The sequence below is a fragment of the Arachis ipaensis genome, chromosome B9, assembly GCF_059453495.1.
Source record: "Arachis ipaensis isolate K30076 ecotype BB chromosome B9, ASM5945349v1, whole genome shotgun sequence".
Lineage (NCBI taxonomy): Eukaryota > Viridiplantae > Streptophyta > Magnoliopsida > Fabales > Fabaceae > Arachis > Arachis ipaensis.
This window is the reverse complement of record NC_142444.1, coordinates 145,641,527-145,667,388: the sequence shown is the minus strand read 5'-3', so window position 1 is coordinate 145,667,388 and position 25,862 is coordinate 145,641,527. Positions and strand designations below refer to the sequence as shown.

General features: G+C 32.5%; 3 protein-coding genes across 5 annotated transcripts; 2 read left to right on the top strand and 1 right to left on the bottom strand.

Moving 5' to 3' along the window:
- The first annotated feature begins 750 nt into the window (after positions 1-750).
- Positions 751-5,995, top strand: ARA6 (Ras-related small GTP-binding family protein). 2 transcript variants are annotated; one of them, XM_016320543.3, is made up of 8 exons: positions 751-1,118; positions 1,341-1,417; positions 1,721-1,804; positions 2,000-2,094; positions 2,217-2,322; positions 2,551-2,640; positions 2,733-2,819; positions 5,582-5,995. In XM_016320543.3, exons 1-8 carry the CDS (start codon positions 1,094-1,096, stop codon positions 5,618-5,620), a joined length of 603 nt encoding a protein of 200 aa, XP_016176029.1. In that variant the 5' UTR covers positions 751-1,093; the 3' UTR covers positions 5,621-5,995. The 2 variants fall into 2 exon arrangements, with proteins under 2 accessions (XP_016176029.1, XP_020966185.1); XM_021110526.2 differs by lacking the exon at positions 5,582-5,995 and adding an exon at positions 3,491-3,559 and having other exon boundaries at positions 809-1,118.
- A 5,789-nt stretch (positions 5,996-11,784) lies between these two features.
- Positions 11,785-15,235, top strand: PUB14 (plant U-box 14). Its single transcript, XM_016320399.3, has 4 exons — positions 11,785-12,574; positions 13,126-13,242; positions 13,419-13,832; positions 13,925-15,235. The coding sequence occupies exons 1-4, from the start codon at positions 12,281-12,283 to the stop codon at positions 15,005-15,007; spliced, it is 1,908 nt and encodes a 635-aa protein (XP_016175885.1). The 5' UTR covers positions 11,785-12,280; the 3' UTR covers positions 15,008-15,235.
- Positions 15,236-15,855: 620 nt separating this feature from the next.
- On the bottom strand, positions 15,856-23,279 carry LOC107618122 (vacuolar protein-sorting-associated protein 33 homolog). 2 transcript variants are annotated; one of them, XM_088497923.1, is made up of 23 exons: positions 23,045-23,279; positions 22,663-22,898; positions 22,555-22,594; positions 22,347-22,427; positions 21,964-22,158; positions 21,772-21,882; positions 21,541-21,606; positions 21,242-21,349; positions 21,024-21,068; positions 20,886-20,942; positions 20,423-20,517; positions 20,191-20,242; positions 19,986-20,042; positions 19,590-19,652; positions 19,396-19,502; positions 19,099-19,221; positions 18,849-18,930; positions 18,662-18,732; positions 17,800-17,880; positions 17,325-17,382; positions 17,066-17,127; positions 16,579-16,672; positions 15,856-16,226 (listed from the first exon to the last, which is right to left on the bottom strand). In XM_088497923.1, the coding sequence occupies exons 2-23, from the start codon at positions 22,713-22,715 to the stop codon at positions 16,137-16,139; spliced, it is 1,791 nt and encodes a 596-aa protein (XP_088354049.1). In that variant the 5' UTR covers positions 22,716-22,898; positions 23,045-23,279; the 3' UTR covers positions 15,856-16,136. The 2 variants fall into 2 exon arrangements, with proteins under 2 accessions (XP_088354049.1, XP_016175557.1); XM_016320071.3 differs by having other exon boundaries at positions 22,663-22,845; positions 23,045-23,270.
- Positions 23,280-25,862: the final 2,583 nt, after the last annotated feature.

Below are 25,862 nucleotides of genomic sequence, written 5' to 3'. Positions count from 1 at the left end.
TGAAGCGTGTTCTAATCAACGGTGGATTGAATTTTGTGATCGGCCATAGTTATGAAACAATTTTAGGGTCCCTACAGACGGTGCCCATGTTCGTACCTAGAGGTTGATACGAATTTATGAGTTATCGAGATCCCGAGATGGATTGTTTTCGCACCAGTCCAGAGGGCAACCTGTAAATGCACTCCAAAACTTAAGTCAGTAGAGTTCTTAGTAGAGATAAAGAATATGTGTGTTACCTGCTTGTGGAGCCCACGTTTTATATATTTTCTTAGTATTCGTTAAGTATTTACTGCCTTGAATATACATTTTATCTCATTTACCCGCCATTTTACCGATTCAATATTATTTTTTAATTCTTACGTTATTCACATTCTTTGTAATGCTGGTAATGTATGATTCCGTTTCGTGTGGTCAAATTCTCGATACTTATTATCATCTAGAACAAGATGCATTGCAAAATAATGAATTGAATCAAATCGGATCGGTTATGTTAAGTAATAAGAAAATTCATTCAATTTCATTCTAGTAGCATCACTTTTGAGTTTGAGAATATTGAGATAACTATAATTTGTTAAGAGATAAGTTAGCAAAAATTTTTATGAATTAATAAGTGTTCTAAAAATATTTATTAAAATAAATATTAAAATTAAAATTTTAATATATTAATGGTATTAAAAAATGAAATTCTTAATTTGCAATATATATAAAATATTCATAATATAATTAATAACTGAGCTAACAAAATTTATTAATTTAATCACATTTAGTCATTATTTTGCGACGAGATTATCCGCCGTCGAAATTCTTGTCCTCACGAAGGCAACGATTTTCACACGGCAGAAAGAAACAGAGCAGAAACAAAACAAATCATCTCAAAAACTTTTCATACTTTGAAGTCAGTTTCAACTTCCAACTTTACAATCAAACCTTCCATTAACGAACCCTTAACTGTACCAGATTGTGTGCTTTGTTGGCCCCAATTTCTTTTTGGGACTCCAACAACCATAACAAAACACACGCACAAAAGGATCCAAATTTCATAGCGAGTGCTGTGAGTTGTGACCGCATCTTCCATTTCTCTCCTCTCTGAACCATGGGCTGTGGCTCCTCCACTCTAGGTACACACAATTCTTTTCAATTTTTATCCAAATTCTTAATTTTTTAGGTTAATTTAGCTCGTGAGCTGAAAAGGGGATTTAAAAAGTTTGGATTTTTCGAGTAATTTTGCTTTTGATTTTGATTTGGGGGTTTTGGTTTATCGGGGTTGGGGCAATTTGGAACATTTTTTTTTGTTCTTGTTTTTAGGTTTGACGAGGGTTTCTGGATGAAATTGAATACAGGTAGGGATTCGAGACCGCTTGGTCGAGACAATTCTGAGAATGGTGGAGGGCAGGACGCCAAGAACCTTCGTGTTAAGGTATTTTATGGATAATGATATTTTTTTCTAAAAATTTTGATCTTGTACGTTTGAATTCGTTTTTTATTAGAAAAGGGAAGTCAGGGAAGTTTCGGTTTTTTTTTTTCGTGTGTGTGTGTGTTGTTGGGGGGGGGGGGGTGGTTTAAGTTTGGAACTTATTTATTTCCTGGATTTTGTTTACGTTGTGATCAATTATTTAGCTAAACTTAATTTTAATGATGCCGTTAATTGTTAAACCTCCGATATTTTGTTGTTCAATTTTACAAGGCCCAATAACTAACCTTCAAATGTTGTTGAACACAGCTTGTTCTCTTAGGTGATTCTGGCGTCGGTAAAAGCTGTATTGTTCTACGGTTTGTCCGTGGTCAATTCGATCCAACATCCAAGGTACCAATATTGCTTCCGTTACTTCTCTCCAAAACACTTACATAAATTTTCCTAATAAATCTGAGGTAAACGTGTTTATATGGTGTTTGGTCATGCTAAATGCAGCTAAGCTATGCACATTGTCTTTCAGATAGATATGTTATGAAAATTACTTGATAATAGGATTCTTATCTCCTTTAGACTTTGTAATATAAGGTAACTGTTGGAGCATCTTTTTTGTCGCAAACGATAGCACTGCAAGACTCTACAACAGTTAAGTTTGAAATATGGGATACTGCTGGTCAAGAGAGGTAAATCCCTTTTTCTTTCCAGATTACACAGTATATTATTATACAGACAATTTGGAGAACTCAGCTAATGTTATGTTTCTCATCTGGAAATAAAATTTGACTGCTAATGAAATCTATTTCAGGTATGCTGCATTGGCACCCCTATATTATCGTGGTGCAGCGGTTGCAGTTATTGTCTATGATATTACAAGCCCGGAATCTTTCAGCAAAGCACAATACTGGGTTAAGGTAGTTTGGTAGTTATCACATGGTTCTATATTGTGATTTCTTTTTGGGTTTAGTCATTAGGATGTGGGAATCACTGCGAAGTCCTCCCCCTTTGAACTAGCCCTTTGAGTTAGGCTTACAATTCTAAGAATATCTTTTTGTCTGTTACATTGATTAGATTGGAATAGCTTGAGTTTCTACATTTTCTGTCAATTTGTTTCAGGATCTAAAGTATTGTTAATTTTGTAGGAGCTACAAAAGCACGGAAGCCCTGAAATAGTTCTGGCATTGGTTGGTAATAAAGCTGATCTTCATGAGAAGCGAGAGGTGGCTGTTCAGGTATTGCAATACTCCTCAATATATTTCTATTTTTCATTAGAGACTCGAGTCTCTTGTTTTCTCATAGAGTATACTTCATTGTTTCCGTGAAGGATGGCATTGACTATGCAGAGAAGAACGGAATGTTCTTTATAGAGACATCTGCAAAGACAGCAGACAACATAAATGAACTCTTTGAGGTACTTTGATGTTTTTCCCCCCTTCCAATTTATTAATTTTCAAATTAATCATGACTTTTTTTGATAAGGATAGGAATGGATGAACAATAGTGTAAATATTCTAATTATTAGGATGTCCGTGATTGCATGTAACATTCAGTAAGTTGTTGATTGTTTAGAATATGTATGATTGTTGTTTTATTCAAAGAGATTTAACTATTTAAGTATACATGGGTACAGTTATGATTTATGAAAGGCACCCTATTGTCGTTTGGTCTATTTAGTTGACTCTACCAAGTGGGATAACACTTCTTTGTTGTAGTAGTAGTAGTAGCAGTAGTAGTAGTGACCATTCGGATGTAACTGGATTTCAGAATTTCCTGCAATTTGGGAATTTACATGTAAAATATGTATGGTTACAGTTTTATTTGGATGTAAATCCTATTGAATATAAGGTGCAAAAAATAAAAGGGTAATGCGTCAATACTGTTCATGCGAGATGAAGCTTAGTCTGTTTAGCAGTAAATTGTACACAGCAGGCCACAAGAAGTTTGAGTCAAAACATGCTCAAGTATTAAATCTTGTTGGGAATTTGGAATACTGTGTGATATTGACATGCAGGTATTTGAGATTTTCCCAAGGCTATTATGGTAGTAACTTTTCAGTCTTTACTTTGATCTATGATCTCCTAGGACATTATTGATCATGCTAGTAGCAAGCTTCCCCACCATGCTCTTGCAGCCTGAAGGTAGCTGTACCAAAATGATATATATATATATATATATTGCACAAGCCAAAGATGATCTCAGGGGAAGGACTCCTGTCCCGTGAAACTTCCAAACTTGAGCCTTTTCTGATGGTGGTGATGTCAGTCAATAACACCAACTTTAGCCAATAGAAAATGTTTTAGAGAAGACCAAGCGAATTAAAGTGGCCTAGATCTGGATCACATTTTAATGCCATCTAGGATTGCTGCTTCTAGAGGAGTTGAACAAACATGCTGGCATGCGCAAACTGCTAGGTAGAGCCTCCTCTGTCTGGAAAACTGCAAAGCCTCTCAAGAATTACTACTGACCTTCTCATAAGGCACTGAGGATACTAAAATAAAGATAATAGGAGTAGGCATGAAGTCGAAGATGCTCTTTTTTTTTTCCCCCTTCTTTTGTGGGTTCAGAAGCTATGATTGACCTGCTATCCCTTTGCACATGATCTGATTGATGGTGTTACTTTTAGCTCATATACAACGGGATTGACATGTGTTGTCAGTTTTCATTTTTGTTTCTGCTGCGAGGATGTTTTACACTCTTTTGTATTACTTTTTATATGTTATGTACCAAGCCAATTAGAAATTAGAGACCTAACTGTAATTGAGTGAAATATGGGCTAGGGTGGGTTTTGTAACTAACTTGCAAGTGAGTGAGGGACAGTGAGCATTTTGTTATGAGAGAGAGGTGGGAACTATAAGCCGTGTGAGAAGTAGTGAGAGGGCATGGGAAAAGATGGAGAAAGATGGATTTAGACGCTAGGAGAGAATCAGGTCTACCTGATACTTTTGTGATATCTTCCTTTTACTAAATAATAATAACGAATACTGGGAAATTGGGTGATATCTCACTGATATCACTCCCTCTCCCATGCCCTTTTATTACCGTTTCATTCTTCTATTTACTCTAGATGCCAGGTTCTTACATTGTACTTATTTAATTAAAAAATTATTACCGTGCCTACTTTTTTCTGACCTATATCATCCTTAAGGCCCCATTTGGTAATCATACTAAGACCCAAAATACAGCTTGTTGAGACAGTAGAGACAGAAGTCTGTTCCCACATTTTGGGTGAACAAAAATTACAAAGTTCATCTGTTCCAAGACGGAAATATGTTGCCTATCTCCTTATCTATCTCCTCCAACCAGCTTGCATCCTGGAATATCTTTGTAATTTTGTCTAGGATAGTCTTCAAACGCAGCCTAAAAATTTGTTGGGAGGGAACTCAGAATTAGTGATTGCTGCCTTTATTCCGTAATTCAATGATATCGTTTGATCCATGTAGTTGATCCCACCTAGTGGGATAAAACTTTGTTGTTGTTGCTGTATAACATTGGTTAGATATTATTTGATTAAGTCATTCAAGCATATCATAAATGTAGCCAACAATGTGAAGTCCAATATGCAATAGATCTTGAAAATTTGATTCGATGGTCTCTGGTTCTCTGGTTACCAGTGTATGGGGAAGGGGACAATACCCTAAAGTTTAGGCGAAGTAACCTGGCCAAGATTAAATCCTAGGTTCAAGTAGTCTCCTTAGAGACCTGGATAAATGCACTCAAGATCTTTCATCTTTACCATTCAAAATATGCATTAGATGTCATTGCTTTTTACTCTTAGGGTATGTTTGGTTGGGAGGTAAAATTGTAAGAAAAGTTTTTAAGGATAAGCTCCATGCGAAGCCTATACTCGAGTCTTGACCTTAAAGAATCGTATTAGTATGACGGTTAGAATCCTACCTGCACATGCAATTCTAATAATTTTTCAATTGGTAATACTTGAATGGAGTTTTCACCTTCTGATCTGGCTGTCCTTTTCTCCTCCTCTCTACTTCTCATGTTTGTAATCTTCATTTTCACATCTGTTATTATTTGATGCATCACTATGCATATCATGATGCTATATATCAATAGTTTCATTGGGAAAATCCTCTTTAAGTAAATGTGTATGGACATTCGTATTATGCTTAAAGATTGATCACTTGTTCTTTTTTTTACCCCCTTTTCTTTATACCACAGGAAATTGCGAAAAGACTGCCTCGCCCTTCAGCTTCTTGATGTAAGCTAGGACCAGGACTCTTATTCACAGAAAAATGTGCATTTTTCTTTGGATCCTTCAAAATTATAATGAATGAGGAAGGAATTTGATGTATATTGTGAATTTGTGATCCCATATGCCTCTGGTTTTATTGATATGTAGTGTCATATAATATAACATCATGCCATAAAATCAAAATGATACATTAGGTGGTTGTAGAACGAGTCAAATGAATACTATGATGTAATACACAAGTCCTTGGTCTTTTTTTTAATGGATTGATATACCTTGTTTCTAATTCGGTTAAAGGATTTAGTCACAAGGTGCATTAGGTTGTTTCTGTTGTAGCAGACATGCTTTGTGAGATCAACAAAATCATGGTTAAATTGAACTTACTTGAATGCTCTTCTGTTTGTTGCACAAGTATTTCAAGTGTTTGACCTACTTTACTATTATTTTAGTGTATTTTTAAATTAAATTATCTTCATCTAAAATTGCAATGAAGTGACAATGATCAAATAAAAGAGAATGAATGAAGTACTTGCAAGACTTGAAACGTTGAGGTAGGAAGCTCTAGACAAGCCAATTTATGTCAGAAATTTTTGGGGTAGTAATTTTTAGTATTTTTTGTTATTATTGATCAATGTTAATATTAAATTTTTTTAATAAATAAATTTTATTAATTTATGTGTACAAATTTTGAAAAATATGGGTGTAAATTGTATTAATTCTTGTGTGTAAAGTTTTTGTAAATATGGATGTAAATTATTGTTAATCAAGTGTTGGTAAAAAATGATAATATTTGTTAGACATGTAAAAAATAGTTTATATTATTATTGAAAATTTGAAATGAAACTATTATGTATAAATCTATATATTTATGATTATTTATAGAAAGGCTACCGTTGCTTGACATGCTTTTTGCAATATTGGTGATTTGATAGAAAAATTAAAGATATAAATGAAACTCTAATATCTGTAGAAAATATATTAATTTCTAATAAATTATAGATGGTGCCACCTACCCTTGTTCCTTGCATTTCTTTTACGCAACCAAGCTGGGTTGGATTATAGGGTGACTAAGCAAATGACCTATGAATGAGGAAAATGTCAAACGAAAATTGACAATTTTCTGAATTAGCTTTTTGTTTTTTTGTTTTTTGATTTTTTTCTTATTTTTCTATTATTTTCTAAATTAAAAAAAAAAAATCAAGATTGGTTGTGGAATGAGGAAGTGAATGGCCGAACTACACATAGTTGATTGCTTCATGCCATGTCGGCGTTTACATGATATTTGCTTTACATGATATTTGCTGCGAAATTTCATTATTATTATTATTATTATTATTATTATTATTATTATTATTAAAAGTAATTTATGTTTCAGAAATTATTTTCTACTTAAAACAAGTATTAATATTATTTTTCGGACAATTTACCCAAATAAATAAATTGGGTGAAAGCTTTACTCAAATACACAAAACAGAAATTCCTTACGTACATGTGCATTTTCATACTTCTATGTAAACGGTTGGAAGCTACCACGGTTTCTGATTTTAACATAAACCGTGGCAAGCTACCACGGATGATAGTATTTGTGGTTTGTGTGTAAACCGTGGCAAGCTCCAACGGTTTACGAATAGAGAAAGCTAAGCATAAACCGTGGCAAGCTCCCACGGTTTATGAAAGAGGAATTTTTATCATAAACCATTTATTTTTAGATGTTTGATTGCATCAATGTGGTATCATTTAGCCTGCGCATGATAATTGTGACAGAATTCAGCGGCGTTCTCGCACACCCATCAGTTTTAATTGTGTTAAGGAGATAAATAAAACAGAGGAAGAATAAGAAATAACCGCTCGCCAATTGTTAAGAGAGGTTGATGGGGATAAATAAAACAAAGAAAAAATAGGAGATAACCGTTTGCCAATTCTCTTCTCATTTTTTTTGTGTTTTATTTATCGTGCATTAACTTCACTTCATGCTTCCCATATTTTAATTTGTATGAGTTAGCACACCGTATTTATTAATAATGGTATTTTAATAATCGTATTTTAATTGTGTTAATAGTGTTCCATTTTTAAAACGTCCATCTTTTCTATTATATAAAACCGTCCATCTTTTTTATTATTTGAAATGTTTTATTTTTAAAAATTTGGTCCAATTTAAATTAATAATATTTTTATTATTTTTAGAAAATATATTTTTATATTTATAAATACATATATTCCGTTTATACTGTAAACAAGATACGTGCAAAATTATCTCGTTTAAACGATATATGAAAGACTAACATATTTTTGTAATAATTTTTTAAATTATTTATTTTAGTAATTATTGAATATATTTAATTTATTTAAATAAAAAACCCTTAAAGAAGAGAGTAAAATTTTTCTTTCATAAGCAATGAATTCAATAATGAACTTTTTAAAATAAATATAAATAAGAATTAAGAATTATGTTAAAAAATTTAAGCATTTTTTAAAAAGAACTTTTAAATCAATGAAATTTTAAAAATTAAAAATTATTAAAAAAAATTCTTACAGTTTATTTTATATTATTTTGTTGACAGCAAATAAAGGAAAATAAAAGAACATAATAGTTAATAGAAAAATGATTGACTAAAAATCTTTATTATACTTTATATATATTATAATGTCATTACTTATATATGTATGTATGAGTAATTAAAGTGGTGATATAAATGTATGAGTAGTTAAAGTGGTAATATGATAAAATTTATTTTTTTTACAATTTTTTTTATCAAAGTTATATAATTTTATTATTAAAAATTGGTTCAATTTGGACTACAGGCAAAAATTATAGATTTAGATTATATTTTTTCTACTATTTAAATGTAATGTAAATTAAAATAGCATAATCATCTAAATGGACACTCATATATAAAATAAAACTAGTTTAATTTATTTCCTAAATTTATGATACCACATTGATGCAATTATCATGCGCAGTCTAAATGATACCACATTGATGCAATCAAACATCTAAAAATAAATGGTTTATGATAAAAATTTCTCCTTCGTAAACCGTGGGAGCCTGCCACGTTTATACTTAGTTTTCTCTCTTCATAAACCGTTGGAGCTTGCCACGGTTTACACACAAACCACAAACACCATAATCCGTGGTAGTTTGTCACGGTTTATGTTAAAATCAGAAATCGTGGTAGCTTTTCACGGTTTACATAGAAGTGTAAAAATGCACATATACGTAAAAAATTTCTGTTTTATGTATTTAAATAAAGCTTTCACCCAATTTATTTATTTAGGTAAATTGCCCTTATTTTTCAATTGAACAATTAACATGATATCACTTCTTGATTAGAATTGACAACTCACCTTAGAAGTTCCAAATATCAAAGATGAAGAATTTAATGTCTAAATTGTTAGCATGTGGGGAGATTTTAAAAGAAAAAATTTAGCGAGCTAATTATAATATATGTCAATTAAGTTAATTTTAATTTATTTTTATTTTTAATTTTAAAATTTAAAAAATTAGGATAATAGATTTTTTTTATATAACAGACCTGTTTTTTAATTAATTGGTTTGAATTGGTGACTATTCTAATTAGTTTCCTAGAAAAATTCTTTCTAATAATATATATAATTATAAATTTATCTTCTTATTTTGGTTATGTATAAAAAAAGATCTTTTTTTAATGAAAAAAGATCTTTTTTTATTTTTTAACGTGTTTGGCAAATTTCTAGTAGTAAAAGTAAAAGCACTAGTAAAATCAAAAAAAGATCTTTTTTGAGAAGTTGTAATTTACATCTTTTTTTAAAAGATCTTTTTTCCTTAAAAAAAATATTTTTCATGTAATAAATAAACAAAAAAGTACTTTTATATTGTTATACCCAAACATAATTGATTGATAAAAAGACCTTTTTACATGAGATATCCAAACATAAAATTAATTTTACTTCTCTATAAAATCTTTTAAAAAAAGATAATTCGAAAAAATATCTTTTTTAGAAAGTTCACCCAAACAAGCCCAAAATCCCCTTTATTCTGACGACCTTTTACATAAGGCATATCGATTTTCTATTATTCAAATTAAAAAGATTTATCAGCTATAAAAAGTAAAAAAAATAAAGAGTAAAGTATGGCTTTTGTTCTCAATATTTAGGGTAGGTTTTAAAGTTGCCTCTAACTTTTTTTTTTTATTTAAAAGAAAACAAACAAAAACAAAGAAAGAAATAAAAATAAATAAGAAACTGCTTAAGAAAGGTAGTCCCACTGAATACTACTCTCAAACTCCTAGCAACAGAAGCTCCACTTGAGAAGAAAAGGTCCTCATTACAGTCTTTGTCATGATGTCTGCTACTGTGTTTGCATCTCTCAAGATCAACCAGAGATCAGCACGCTATTTCCAAGACATAATATCTCGGATTTTTAATACCAAAGGATCAATAAAACCAGAGCAATCCTGTAACGTTTGATCAATAAGTTGTCCCTAACATTTGAATCGTCCTATCTAAATCCCTAACATTTTAAAATTGACTCAATGTTATCTTAGAAATTTGTTAACGGAATTAGCGCATGACAAAATTGAGACGATTTGAAACGTTAGTGACTTAAATAAGACAAAAACGTTGGGAACAAAAACGATACATAGAAATAAATTTTAATTTTATCCTTCACTAATATCAATCTTTTACGGTACATAGTTATTCAATTATTTTTTAATCACATTTAAGTGAATTACACTTAATCACATTACTTTGATTCTAAATAATTTTTTTTTGATAGTTTTACTCTTAAAGACTTTTACTCATCATGAAATATTTGTAAAATGATTAGAATCACATTACTTTATTGTATATGTATCATTTTTTCCCCACAAGTTTATGTACTAGTTATTCTACAAATATTTTATGATGAGTAAAAATTTTTAATAGTAAAATTATAAAAAAATAAATTTATTTAGAATAAAATTAATGTGATTAAGTATAACTTATTTAGATGTGATTTAAAAATAATTGCTAGTCATTCTACAAATATTTTATGATGAGTAAAAATTTTTAATAGTAAAATTATAAAAAAATAAATTTATTTAGAATAAAATTAATGTGATTAAGTGTAACTTACTTAGATGTGATTAAAAAATAATTGAATAACTATATACCGTAAAAGATTGATATTAATGAAGGATAAAATTGAAATTTATTTCTATGTATCGTTTTTGTCTCCAACATTTTCGTCCTATTTAAGTTCCTAGCGTTTTAAAATCGTCTCAATTTTGTCCCGCCGTCAATTCCTTTAATAGATTCCTAACGGCAGGACAACATTGAGTCAATTTTGAAACGTTAGAGACTTAGACAGAACGGTTCAAACGTTAGGGACAACTTAAAACTTACCCCAAATGTTGAGAACAAAAACAATACTTTACTCAAAAATAAATTATGTAACATATTAGAATTATTACCTTGGTTATCTTTATTAGGAGTGTTTGGTAGTGCACTTTGGATTATTTTTGAGTTAAAAATTCATCCAATTTAAATATTAATTTTATTTGTGATGCAATTTGGATTGAATAATTTTGTTTAGAGAATCCGATCCAATTTCAAATGGTTTGGATTTGATTGAATTATAGTTTTATAAATTAAAAAAAAATTAAATTTACATAATCTCAACAATATTTTTAAAACTAACAATAATATACTAATAAAAAATTATAAATTAATTAAAATAAATAAATAAATCTCATTTTTAAAATAAATATTTACTAAATAATAATAATATATAAATAATATAAAAATATATAATAAATTAAATATATTATAAATAAAAATATAAATATGATAATAAAATAATAATATTATAATATATTATGTAATTTAAATTAAATTGAATTGATTTTAAAAAATAAATTTAAAATTTAATTCAGTTCATATAATTTGTCAAAAAATAAAATTTAATTAAATTTAAATTAGTACAATTTTAATGAATTTTCGATTTAAATGGGAGTGAATAGTCTATTTGAATCGGATTAAAATTTAAACAGCCATAGTATCTAATTAGGTGGAAGCTCAGGTGAAGTCGACTTCACGTGAAGTTGATACTTAAAAGTTGTTAGATGATTTGACTCATTTGACTAAATTTTCAGTCAACAACTCTTAGATATCAACTTAACGTGAAGTCGACTTCACTGAGTTTTCACCACCTAATTATCTATGATCTTCTTGACTCGTCGCACCAACGACTTTTTCCAAAGAGCAATAAAGACACAAAGGCCACGACTTTGTTCAAATAATTTTCAATCCAATTTTATCCATTTTTCTTTTTTCCCCGTTTTCTGTTAAATAGATTATAGAATTATACTTTCAATAGTCGCAGACTAACACCCATTTTTCCAATTCCATCTAAATCTTCTCACTTTTCCAATTCAATTACGAAATTCTCTTCTCTCTTTCCTCCAAAAATTGCTACCTTTATCAAAGTTTCAACTTTCAACACAACAAAGCTTCTTCTTCTTTGAATCAATAATTCACATCATCCATGGTGAATTCAGCTTTCAACTCTCTATACCCTTGATGATTGATTTCCACAGTTCCTTCATCTGGGTATCCTCAATTACCTCCAATCTTGAAGCACCCTTCGGTTCTGTGGTCAAAGTTTGTGGCTTTGACATTTTCTCTTCTTCCAACGGTGCCATAAAAAAATGGGTGGTGGGAGTGAGAAGAACTCCAAGGCCATGATGGTTGTGGCGCGTTTGGCTGAGTCCATAAAGGAGATTTCAGGGCTTCCAGAGTGCAACAACGTTTGCAAGAGGATTTATGGGAATCTGGTTAGGAGGGTGAAGCTTTTGAGCCCTCTCTTTGAAGAATTGAAGGACAGTGATGATGAGTCCCTCCTCAGTGATGAACAAGTTGCAGCTTTTGAGTGTCTCAACGTTGCATTGGATTCAGCTAAGACCCTTCTTAACTCTGTGAACCATGGGAGTAAACTTTATCAGGTAGGTTATGTACTTATGTATGTATCTATGTATGTTATGTGTGGATTCAGCTTCTTGTGAAGATCTCCCTATATAGGAAAGTTGAATTTATGTGGTGTTGGTGTTTTGGCAATAGGATTATGACTCATGAGTTACCTCAGATTAGTAGGTCATTTCGTTTTCTTGATGTGGGAGAAAATTCTCTTAGTGATGTTTTCATTGATGTGAGATTGTGAGATGCCAATGTTTTGTTTATGTAGGTCTGCTAGAAAAATTGACTACATGTCATTTATAAGAATTTGAGCATTCCTTCCCCCCTTGAGTTCGATTTTGCGGTCGAATTATTGCCATTCAGTTGTGGAAGCTTCCTACTTTTTGAGATGTTTATATTGCACTAACTCACTGTTTTGGATTTCATTGTGAATGTTTTATTCCACTGATGTTAGAGTAAAGATGGATAACTTGTGAAGATGCCCTATGCTTTCGTATGGTTTGGTTTTGCTTTTCTGAACATATTAGTTGATCCAACCTGTTATGTTAAATTGTTATCCGACTAATGCTTAAATTCACAGGCTTTGCAGAGGAATGATACAATAGCTAAGTTCCAACAAATAACTGAAAAAATTGAAGAGGCATTGTGTGGAATTTCCTACGACAAACTTGAGATATCGGAGGAAGTTCAGGAACAGGTAATCAACAATACCATACATCTCTGGCAATTCAGACTTTTTCCTCCCTCTCATTTTTACCAATTCCTGTGGTTTAAACGTTTGGGAATGACATTCTTGGAAAAGACAAGGGGCAGCATCGGTTGGTAATTAGTTATGTCCTATGTTTTTTATGGTTGTTTTATTCTTTTTTTCAGATTGAACTGGTGCATGCTCAATTCAAAAGAGCCAAAAATCCTACAGAATTTGCTGATTTACAACTAGATTTGGATATGGAAGTAGCACAGAAAGAAAAAGACCCTGATCCTGCTGTCTTCAAAAGACTTTCCGACAAGTTGCATTTGAGGACTATAAATGATCTGAAGAAAGAGTCTGGTGAGTTACACGAATTGGTTATCACAAGTGGTGGGGAACCAGGAGAATATTTTGAGACAATAACATCCCTTCTTAGGAAACTGAAGGACTGCGTATTAACCGAAAATCCCGAGGTTGATAACAATGATGATGAAAAAGTGCCAATTAAGCACAGGTCTCCAGTAATCCCAGATGATTTTCGATGTCCTATATCTCTTGAACTGATGAAAGATCCTGTAATTGTCTCTACTGGTCAGGTATAGCGATTGTTTATAGTATATAGCGGCTGTGATGCTCTGCTAAAGGTACCACTTACGGTTATTCATGAAATTTTCCCTTTCTTTTGTAGACATATGAAAGATCATGCATTCAGAAATGGCTTGATGCTGGTCACAAAACCTGCCCCAAGACGCAGCAGACACTTTTGCATACTGCCCTTACCCCTAACTATGTTTTGAAGAGTTTGATCGCTTTATGGTGCGAAAGCAATGGTGTTGAGCTACCGAAGAAGCAGGGGAGCTGTAGAGCAAAGAAATCCGGAAGCAATCATTCGGATTGTGACAGAACTGCTATTAACACGTTATTGGATAAACTAGCAAACGGTGATATGGAGCAGCAGAGAGCAGCTGCTGGTGAACTCCGGTTGCTGGCTAAAAGGAATGCAGATAACCGAGTGTGTATTGCCGAGGCAGGAGCAATACCACTTCTTGTGGAATTGTTGTCTTCTTCGGATCCTCGAACGCAGGAGCATGCTGTTACAGCACTTCTTAATCTTTCAATCAATGAGAGCAACAAAGGAACTATAGTAAATGCAGGAGCTATACCGGATATCGTAGATGTACTGAAAAGTGGCAGCATGGAGGCTAGAGAAAACGCGGCTGCAACACTCTTTAGCTTATCCGTTCTAGATGAGAACAAGGTTGCAATAGGAGCAGCTGGAGCTATCCCAGTTCTTATAAAGTTACTTTGCGAAGGTACTCCGAGAGGTAAGAAGGATGCTGCTACTGCGATCTTTAATCTTTCCATCTATCAAGGAAACAAAGCAAGAGCCATCAAAGCCGGTATAGTAGCCCCATTAATGCGATTTTTGAAGGATGCCGGCGGTGGTATGGTGGACGAAGCACTAGCTATAATGGCAATCCTTGCAAGCCACCATGAAGGAAGGATAGCAATCGGTCAGGCTGAGCCAATCCCTATTCTAGTGGAGGTTATACGAACGGGGTCTCCACGCAACAGGGAGAATGCCGCGGCCGTATTGTGGTCGCTTTGCACGGGAGATCTAATGCAATTGAAACTAGCAAAGGAACTTGGCGCAGAAGAAGTGTTACACGAATTATCCGAAAATGGCACAGATAGAGCCAAGAGAAAAGCAGGAAGCATATTAGAAGTCTTACAGCGGATTGAAGGGGATCAGAATGTGCAAAGTTCTTAGCCTAATGACAATGTAACTTCATTATTTAGCTCAGATGTTTAGATGATATTGTATTGTAAGCCATGTCCACCTGGTATAATGGTATATTATTCTCCATTGTTTTTCCTTCACTTTGATTTCTGTTGCATTGCTGATAGAGCTGAGCATGCAAAATATGCAGGAACTTTGTATGTTGTGGTTGTACTTTGTAAAATTAGCTATAAAAGATGTTATGTGACGATTGTACAAGATTTCTAAATTCAAAATCACGTTTATATCTATTATATAAATGATGATTCTTGAATATTTGCAAATTACTGTATTTGACTATTTGTTTAAAAATGACCAACTAGAAACATATAAGAAAAGTAATAAATAAATTTGATAATAACTAAAATTACATGAGTGAATCTAAATATTCGGAATAAATAGTTATTTTGAAATACCAGTTTTTTATTTTCTGTATTTTTTGGTTCTTTAGACATATTTTGACAAGCGAGTACAAAATATATCATTACGAATGTTTAAACTAAGATGTTTACTATAAAGATATACCAGAACACTTACACGTTGTAGGTGCCACAATAGCGTGGCAAGTCATGGAATGAAAATGATTAAACATCACGAAGGGAATGTTTTGGAAATGTTAAATGATAACATCCTAGAAAGCAGAAAGTGTAAATGCAAGTAAAGCTAGCCACCAAGTGTGCACTCCAATTCAATAACGAACTTCGGATTAAAATCTTGTAATCATTGCTAATGGTTGGGTCTCTTTTTTAAACTTTTTTTAATACAAATTAAGGTTCCTTGTCAAATGTAGTTCAATTAACAATTCATCACACTTTACTATCTCTAGAAATCTTAAGCCATGGAAGAGACACCAAGATTCTATTAAAGAACCAGATAAAAGAAAGCAAATATACGATAGTAGAACTAAATAAAAACAACTCTCATATTCCAGGCCTCACTTATTTTACAACATTAATAAACATCGGTTAAGCATCACTCTAGAAGAACTCGATTAGGCTGCATATAGCTTTCATTTGGCATCATCAAACATAAACTCACCTCCCTAAGCCGGGAAAGACAATTTAGTTTATAAAAAATAAAAGTAAAAAAAATGAAAAAAAAAATGAACTGCAATGATTGATCAACCTAGCTTCTCCATAAATGTCTCAACCAAAGTTTGTCCATTGACTATTTTTGTGGTTGCAATGATTAAATCATATGCCATGCCTTCCTGCAAAATCAACATTGTAAATTTGATTTAGGAACCAAATAAAAGTGTTGGATGCGACAATTTATGTATCTCTACCTAATAGTTTAACCTTTTGAAACAAGTGATTTCATGACAAGAAGAGATTCACACCTAATGTGACACACTATATACCATTCTAGAAAGATAATGCCTTTAGTACACATCATCAAAAAGATAAGACATGATAAGCCACAAATTTACTAAGCAAATACGTCCATTCACCTGCTACATTATGGATCAATAGCTAAGTTTACAAAACCAGGATTTAAATAGTAGGAAGAATGTATTGGTTAGCATGTTAAAAGCAATTTGAAAAAGGAAACGATTGCCACACCTGAGAACAGAGAAACCGAAGAGCAGAAATCTCTGCAAAGGTAACGCCTCCAACAAAGACAACAAGCACCAGGGCACGCCTCCCATCAGGTACTCTGAAATATGTAACGGGTCAGAAGGGAAAAAAAAAACGTTATAAAAGAAGTTATAAAACGTCTTCCTTTAAGACTAAAATCTTTTGCGATTTCTGAAACTCCTATTTCAAATGGGGACCACCAAGTTCCAACTGCTATCTCTTTCAGTAAACTAAAAACAAAGGAAATGGCAGAAAAGCGATTGAATTCTTTCTTGCATTTAGGGTTTATTTTTCCAGGTAGCAAAGCTCACCTCTGCTGCTAAGTGATACCCTTAACAAATAATAAATTGTGGATGAATAAAAGATAGGATCCATCTGAACCTTATTAGTTATATTATTATTGCTAAATGTTTTAGCAGTGTCAAATCAATGCATAAACATTGCATTTATGGAGATTGATGTAAACCCATACTTAGCTATGCCGGTTGAAACCCCTGATAAAGAGTCAAATGATGGGCTATTTGAGAATGCACCCTGTAAAAAAGCAACCAAGCAAGCCAAACTTAAGTATAAATAGAAAGAGAGGTTAAGGTAAGTGGAATATATAAGTGATGTGACTAATATGAACAGTATAAGAACTTGAAATATTGCTGGAACAGTTATAAGATTTTCAGCTGGCCAATTATAGCATGCACCGATATTATGATTTAGACAACTTAATAAGTACTAACCCTCTTTGTTTCCAGATGAGGTCCAGGTAGCAGTTTCAAAATTTCTTCTACAGGACGCCTGAGAGACCAATTATCACATTTTATATTGCATGAGTTGCTTGAAAACTAAGCTCACAATCAAATTATCTTTTTGAATAAATGTATTGTGTTTAAATGAAAAACTGGAACTAAAGGCTAAGATAATTTGATTAGCATGGAAATCGCTGTTTATAATAATACAATATAGTCTTCCAATTTAAAATGAGTTAAGAAACTGAACAATATTGGAATTCATCCTCAACAGAGAGCACAACTATAAAGTAGTATGTACTAATAATAACAATAACATCATTGGAACCTTGCTTATAAATGAAACTTACAGCTCTATAAACTTTTGTCTTTAAATTTTATATATGATCATGTTAGATAAATAATTAATTTCCATGCTCAATAGTAGCTATGAAGAAGGCCTTTAGTATTGAAGTTTCAAACTTACCATCCAGATCGAATGGCATGCTGGATCAGACGAATGCTAAGTGGTGCATATCCAGAGAAGACATAAGAGATATCATTGGGGCTGTAATGGGAGGGAAATCACTTAAAAATTAGTAGGGATACAAGAGTGCAACAAGTAGATAATTGCAAAACAGCATTTTATTAATAAAGTAATGATGATGTAAATGAATCCCATGAAAGATTTTGCAAGAAATACCATGTACTATATACACTAAGACAAATTGAAACATTAACACCATCAGTAATTGCTACTGAGAAGTGAATATAACAGAGGAATACTTGTGGTGCAGCCACAAAAGATGAGCAATTAAAAATAAGTAGTAATAAATAAATAAATAAATAAATTAATTAAAAAAAGAGCGCGTACTACTGGGAACATCAATGTTGCAACAATTAACCTTTAATGAGGTGATAGTGAGATGCTTATTTCTGTATCTATTACCAGTTCATAATGTCTAACAACCGCCCTACCCCAAATCCCACCGCGAAAAGAAATTATTTTAGTTGTGTTGTATACATACTCATTTAACACATTTCTAAAGAAGAATCCATAACTTTCTAATCTGTGGCTGTATAACTCAAACAAAAGAGATTAATTTTGAAATACTATTGGTGTCAAATGTTTTGCATTGCCAATCAAAACCACATCTCATTATATGCATGACTTGAGGGGTAGTTATTGTAAAGTCAAAACAACTTGCAAGACAATTACTTCTGGGACAATTGTTGCAAGAGTCAAAATGCTTCTAGCACTTTTACACTAACATGCATCAACCTCCTAATCAAAATTGGAAAAACACAATAAAGGTGTCCAAGCATCACATTATCTAGAAGAAAATTACTTGGCTGTATCAGTGTCTTCAACCACAAGCTGCAGAGCACGTTTTATGGTAAGCCAGTTGCTCCTTGACTCCTAAGAGGATCAAATGCAAAATGAGCATTAGTTAAAAATATGTCCACAAATATAATAAAAAAAAAAAATCCCAGAGATCCGTTTGAGCTTGCAAGTAAACAACTAGTTCATGATACCTGCTTTTTAAAGAGCCCAGCTTTCTCTAAATTATTTAGGGTCGTTATGTGCTCAAATCCATAGCTATGTAGTAGTTCTCTCCTAAAAATGGAAGTTACAAACATATGGGACAATAATGAGTACCACAAAATAAGATCTCTTGGTATAATGCAGACAAGCAAGAATGGAGAAATATTACAAGTAACCTAGTTTCTATGAGTAAGAAAAGGAAAGTAAAAGAAGAAAAGATCCATGGTCATTCAAGCTTGCCTTAAGTAGTCAAAATGCTTCTTTGGCAACCCAGAATTAGTAACGGAAAATAGGATTAGAAGGCGCAGGACCGTCGTCAAAGGCTCCTGCTTGTGGATCAACTCTTCAATATAGTCAAAGCATCTGCATAAATTAGCGACTAAAGTTTCACATCTTAAAAACATAAGCTATGTACAAGCAGAAATCTCTAAAGCACAATGCATCACCAGTTAGCAAACTCCAAACATTGACCAGATTAATTTACAATAAAATGCCATCCAAATACTTTAAGGACGTCTGCATGCAACATCAACTCACATGTCATAACTCTGAGACTCAACAATTGTATGTTCCATATCAAGCTGCCCCAGAAATGAAGGCTTTGATGTGAATGTTGTCAGATGCTGAGCGAGATTTATGTGTCTCTGGAAAAATAATTTCAATCATATTATGTTTTGATAACTCTAAGAATCTAGTTAATGAAGTCAATGTCAAAATGAACAAGTTCTTACAGTGATTTCTGGCAATGAGTTCAGCTTTTTCACGAAGTCCTTCAACTCGGAAACTGATTGTGACTGGATATTATGGAAAGCAATATATTAGAATGTCTTTGGCGATCCATCTTAATATAAATAGTCAAAAAAACTTGTTTAGGCTTCTCAAAGTTTAAATACTTGAACATATGCAGTTAACTATTTTATTATTCTTAGGTTGCATTAATGAGCATGCATACAACTGTGACAGCTTGAAGGATTTGATCTCCAAGGTAAAGTATGCAATAGGATTCCAGTCGATTCGATAAATACTTTCACATAAAAATTTGGTTTTGAAACAGTTTTTTTTTTTTTTTTTTTTTTTTTGCAAAATTAATTGGAAAAGCAGCATCCAAGTATAGGACATCAACTTACAGTAGTCGTCATCTCAGTGTAGTCTTGCTTCATGGATGTAGCTTTTTGACGCAAAATCTGCAATACTGCAGACAGCAACTAAGAAACTAGAACTACAAGGGAACCATAGATGGTCTATCTAAATAACCTTTTCACTCCTGTGTGAGAGAGAGAGAGAGAGAGAGAGAGAGAGAGAGAGATTAGTCAAGATAAATATAAAATCAACCTGGACAACAACTTCAAAGTTGAGATCCCGTATCTCCTTGAAGAGCTTGTCACTAACACAGGACAGGAAAGCAAATTTCAAGATATATAAAGAGCAAATGGTAAATAAAAGATAACAGGTATGATGCAAGTAAAGCATCTCAAACCTCATAGATAAGAGAGTTAACATCCATCAACATTGCATCATTAATAGAAGGTAGAAACTAAAAGAGGAAGTCAGAAAAGTAACCTACGTTGAATTAAGTGGAACTTTAGTTTTTTCCCCCTCTTGCTGAAGTCCCATAATAGACGCATCAAGCTCTATAGAACCATTCTTGATATTCAAAAACTGCATTATACAAATGCAATAAGATAGAAAAAAGGTAAGCCACATTTCAACTCTTTCCATATGCTGAAATTATATATTTCTGAAGACAAAATCATGGCACCAGAATAAGCCATGAAGGCTACATAACGCTCCAAAACTACTTATCCAAATAACTAAAGCATGTATTGGAAAGTTTTGGTATTCATACTTACAATATTAAAATTCAGAAAGAAATGAAGGGAAGGAATATACTAAGAAGACCAAACTTGATTAGGAGATATTCTCATATTCTTAGGAGAAAAGACCGATCATCAAATAACAAGCAATAAAATATACTATGCAATATGTATCCTTTCATAAATATGTAGGCTGCTTCTACATTAACTTGCCTCATCAAGTAATCCTTCATATGTTAATTGAGAACACAAAGGAGTAACCATATCCACCTGCATTCATTGTGCACCCAATTTCAATGATAAGTTTTGAAGATGTCAATTGTATCCAGTAAATGGAACGGCAGGACATACCTCTCTATCTAAAAGGATTAGTGTGTTTATCTCTGGCATAACCATCTATATACAAATATCAAACAATCAGAGGACTGTACGGCGTATTTAAATAAGCTTTGAAAACTCTCACTGTGTATATGAGTTTTATTCTTTATGGGGTATCTTTTGGCTGTTTTACTGTTGCCAGTTATCTTGAAGAAAGAAAGGGAAAAAAAAACAGAGTAGAGCATGATTACGTCAGATGAGTTGACTGGTTCCTCAGCCTGCATTCGGTTTAGGATGTCTGCAACACGCACAGATGCTTTTCCTTTTGCCCTCAGATTTGGTATCACTCCAAAAGAGAACTGCAAAATAAAATAATAAAATACAACAATGAAACAATTTTAAGAAAGAGGGCAAGCAGATTGATGATATTATATCAAAAAGGGAATTCTATTTGTATTTGATTATCTCCTATCAGTTTGATGATAATTGTTCTGAGTCCAAAACTTCCCTGCTAACAAATTTGACAACATTATGTATTCAAAACTACAACCTCAAGTTTGTGAATTGCTTTTGCGATATGCCAAAGCGAACTTGTATCACCATCAACTTGGCACTCCTACCATAGATGAGAAGGCAAACAAGGATAAGTAATTGTTCAAAGCAAATATTAAATGGAAGATGATTTCAAAGATGATAAATTATAACTCATAGGGACAACAATACCAAATTAACTCAATAGATATATCAGGAAGAGCAGAAATGGTAATATCCAACAACATACTTTGTAAGCAAGGTCAAGCTCAAATGATAGTACATCCTCATCCATTGGTACAATATACAAGGGATACTCCCCGATTGTAACCATGTTATGTAATTTCTCTTCCTCAAGAACCTGTTCACAAGAAAATATAATTATTTTGTATGGTAGGACAAGTATACTAGTACAACATACTCAAGTTAAGGGAAAACACACTTTCTCACAAACAACAGTGCGGCGGGGGACAAAATAAACATGATATTCTCTTTGTAGTCCTTTTGATTCGTCATGGTGAATATTAGAACATATATGTCGCATCAAATTAGGCTGAGATCGCACGAGGTAGACCACTTTGGTGCAGTCAGTTTGAATGTGGTCAGCCGAAAGATGCCGCAATTCAACTCCATGCTCCTATTTCACCGGTTCAACACAACCTCTCAGTATACAATAAAACTATCCAATCATCTAAACAACAAACTACTACTTATAAAAAAATTCCAACTATCTTCGATGGGCAAGAATGATTTTCTGAAATCTAATACAATAAATATGTTTAGTGTAAAAATTGAATAGAAGCAAAAGACAGAAAATTTAATTACCTTGAGTAACGATGTCTGTATGATGAGAGAAAGAGAGTCCCCTAGCTTCGGATCGATAACCAAACACTTCTTCCCTCGAATCTAAAACAAGAACGACCACAAGCAATTTACAATACATAGTCAATTTGTTTTTTGAGTGCCATCACAACGAATTGCACTCAAAACCAAAAAAGGACAAAAAAATTGGTGGGAATTGAGAAACAGTTACGTTCTTGAGGATGTTGATGAGCTCCTTTTGGGATTGTTCCCTGAAATATAACCATATAAATTAAAAATTTAGAATTGTTATCAAATAATACTTTTAAAAGAGGTATACCTGATTGAAATGAGATTGATGGGGGCATTGTCCAGGTTGGGAATCTGAGCCATTGCAATTGGAATGAAATTAGCGGTTCAAAGAGAGTTTCAATCGAAGCACATCTTACGCTAACGTACACCCGCAGATCAATCACTGATAACACTACTCAACACTAAGCTACTTTAGCCTGAACTGCGAATCCTGTAATAAAATGTAACAACTTCACCAAAGCTACTTACTTCCGCCAACTCAACCTATAATATGGAGTACAGAAAAAAAAATGTATCCCCTTCAACTTTAATTTATGTGTTTTTAGACCTGAGTTTTCTGAAATTACCATGGTCCACACGGGGATAAAAATGATCACAAACTCAAATCCTATGGAAGAAAAGATAAATACCTTGCTGAGAAGAGTTCATCAATTGAAAAGGAGAGAAGGTTCCTGCTGTTCAAGCTTGTTCATAGGGAGGGAAACACGGTAGCCGATCAGCCTGCAAAGTGAGCGGTTGAGAGCAATCGCGATCTCACAGTCTGGGAGCTCTCTCCGGCGATGGTGGTGACTGAGATCAGTTTTTTTTTTTTTTTTTTTTTGGTATTCAACTGAGATCAGCTTTGATGCCATGCCACTTGTCTTTGTTAGCAGTAATGTTTGAAGTATTTTGGGCCTCTTTAGTCTGGGCTGCTAGCCCATTCCTCCAACCAAAATGAAACAAATATAAACGGCCATCTCTTTCCAAGCATAGCATAAAAGGCCCCTTTCCTAAGAATAAATATCCAAATTAGTCATTTCGGTAAATTTTTTTTTACTCTTAAATTCGATACCGTAGAAAATAACGAAAAAAAGCTCTTAAAAATTATTAGTTCTCTGTTATTTTAAATCAAATATATATATTATTAGATAAGTAAGTTCCTAAAAAAATTAATTATATGATATTATCTCTAAAAATATAATTATAAGATAAATTAGTGTATTTTTAAAACGATAAAAAATTAATATGTCTAACAGAAATAATTCTTGACAACTTCTACAAAATAAAAATTTATTAGAAAATAAAATTTTTTTATATGAAATTTTTTTGAGAACTAATTTAGATATTTAGTCTAGATCTAATAGGTTTCTTGGTGTTTTTCTATTTCTAATAATGTAAAGAGACTACTACACATACAAGTCTTTTTGGCTTACAAGTCTTAAAAGTTGGCACAAGTCCAACAAAACACACGTGCATTATACTCTCACATTCAAGAGTAAATACACGCACGTTATTCAACCACTTCTTGTTTCCAAAGTGCGCTACTCACCATGCATTATGAACGACTCTTCTTCTTCTTCCTCCATGAAAACGAGTTTCTTGCCAAATTTGTTCGATCTCCTTCGTGCGTTCTCTCTTCGCCTTTTCATTCGTTGTTTTACCTGCGTTTAGCACTAGTATTCTTGCTTCATTTTTTTTTCGATTTTCATGGTTTCTGAAATCAAGCTTTGAAATCGTTTTGAATATAATGGAACTTCAGAAATACACCCAAACGATTACAGAAATACATAAAAAAGATTACAAAAATACACCCAAAGGATTACAGAAATACACCCAAACGGTTACAGAAACTCACCCAAAGGATTTAAGAAATACACCCAAAAGATTTAAAAAATACACCTAAAATTCGTTGAAGTACACCTTATGCATAATTCAGTACTCTTCCTCTTTCTCCTCCTCATCTTCTGCTGCTTCTTCTTCTTCATTTTCTTATTTCATATTCTCATAATTCTTTTTGGAGGAAAAAATCAAACAAAGAAGAAAAAAATACATAATGTTGCAAAATCAAAAGAAGAACGAGGAGAAACATGACGATGAAGATGAAACACTTCAAAAACGATTTCAGAGTTTGATGTCAAAAAATAATGGAAATCGAGAATAACGAAGAAAGAGAATAAAGAGAAAAGCACGTAAATGAAGAAGGAGAAAAAGAAAGCAAGAAATTCGAAAAAGGAAACAAAATCCTTTCAAAAATTAAAAATTTATTAGAGGCGCGTTTGAGCGTAATATCAATTAGAGGACTTGTAAAACTTGTATAGGAAAATCACTTATATGTAGAGATTAATCCTAATGTAAAATTGTATGACAGTAAATTTTTATTGTATTTAGGTTTAATTACTTTCCTAACTTTTATAATTTTATTAAATTTTTAGTTATACATTTATAATTTAAAATTTTGTAATTTTTATATTAGATATTTTTTATTTAATCCTCATCAATAGTTATCTTAGAAAAAACTTATAATCCTAATTGCATAACTCATCTTACATCAAATATAAAAATAAATACTTCAACAATATTTCATATTATTTTACACAAAAGTGATTAGTAAATATCTAATTAAAAAATTTTATTTAATATAAAAATTTAGTCGGGAATTTAGTATATACTAATAGAATCACTAAACCTTATCTTTATTGCTGTATCAATTTTCATGAGTTAAAAATATAGATTTAGTTTATGCCATTTATTTTCACTTGTGTTTTTTTTTTTTTTTTGACAAATGTGTCTAAATTAATATATGTAGCTCACTTGGAATTTAGATTTTCTTGATGAATGATGAAGGACGTCGCCCAATTATGTGGGAATTGTTGCCATGTTGTCGGTTTTGCAGGGATATATTTCTAATTTTCTCTACAACAGATGCTGCTACAACTATAAAATTTTGTGGGTTGAATGCTTGAAATACTAGTTGAATTTGTTCGAGTTCGTTGTGAGTAGGTAGGGTAGTATCTACAAGAGACTCCAATACTTAAGTTAGCAAATGTTTTAAGCAGATTTTTATTAGATTGGGACTTGAATATACTTGAAGGGTGTCAGTATATTTATAATAGAAAGATAACCAACTTTTTTGAGGAGTTCCACTTTTATTGGTGGACAGTCATTCCCTTCTTCTTGAAAGTTTGTTGGGGTTTATCTTTTAGGAGAGATGGAGATAGTATGAGAAATTCGAAGAGGCAGTTACTTATTTAGATAAGTGGAACTGAACCTCCTTATCACGTTCAGCCTCTTAAGAGGTTGGATGAGTGGAAGAGGCCACCCTTGAGGGGCCTTTATCGTTAATGGGCCTGGACTACATTTAGGTTAGGGTATGAACAATATCCCTATTTAAGTTTTAGCTTTCATGAGGTCAGACCCAAACATTTGTGGCTCCAGTCTCCATTGTCGGGTATGCCGCCTTCAAGAGGT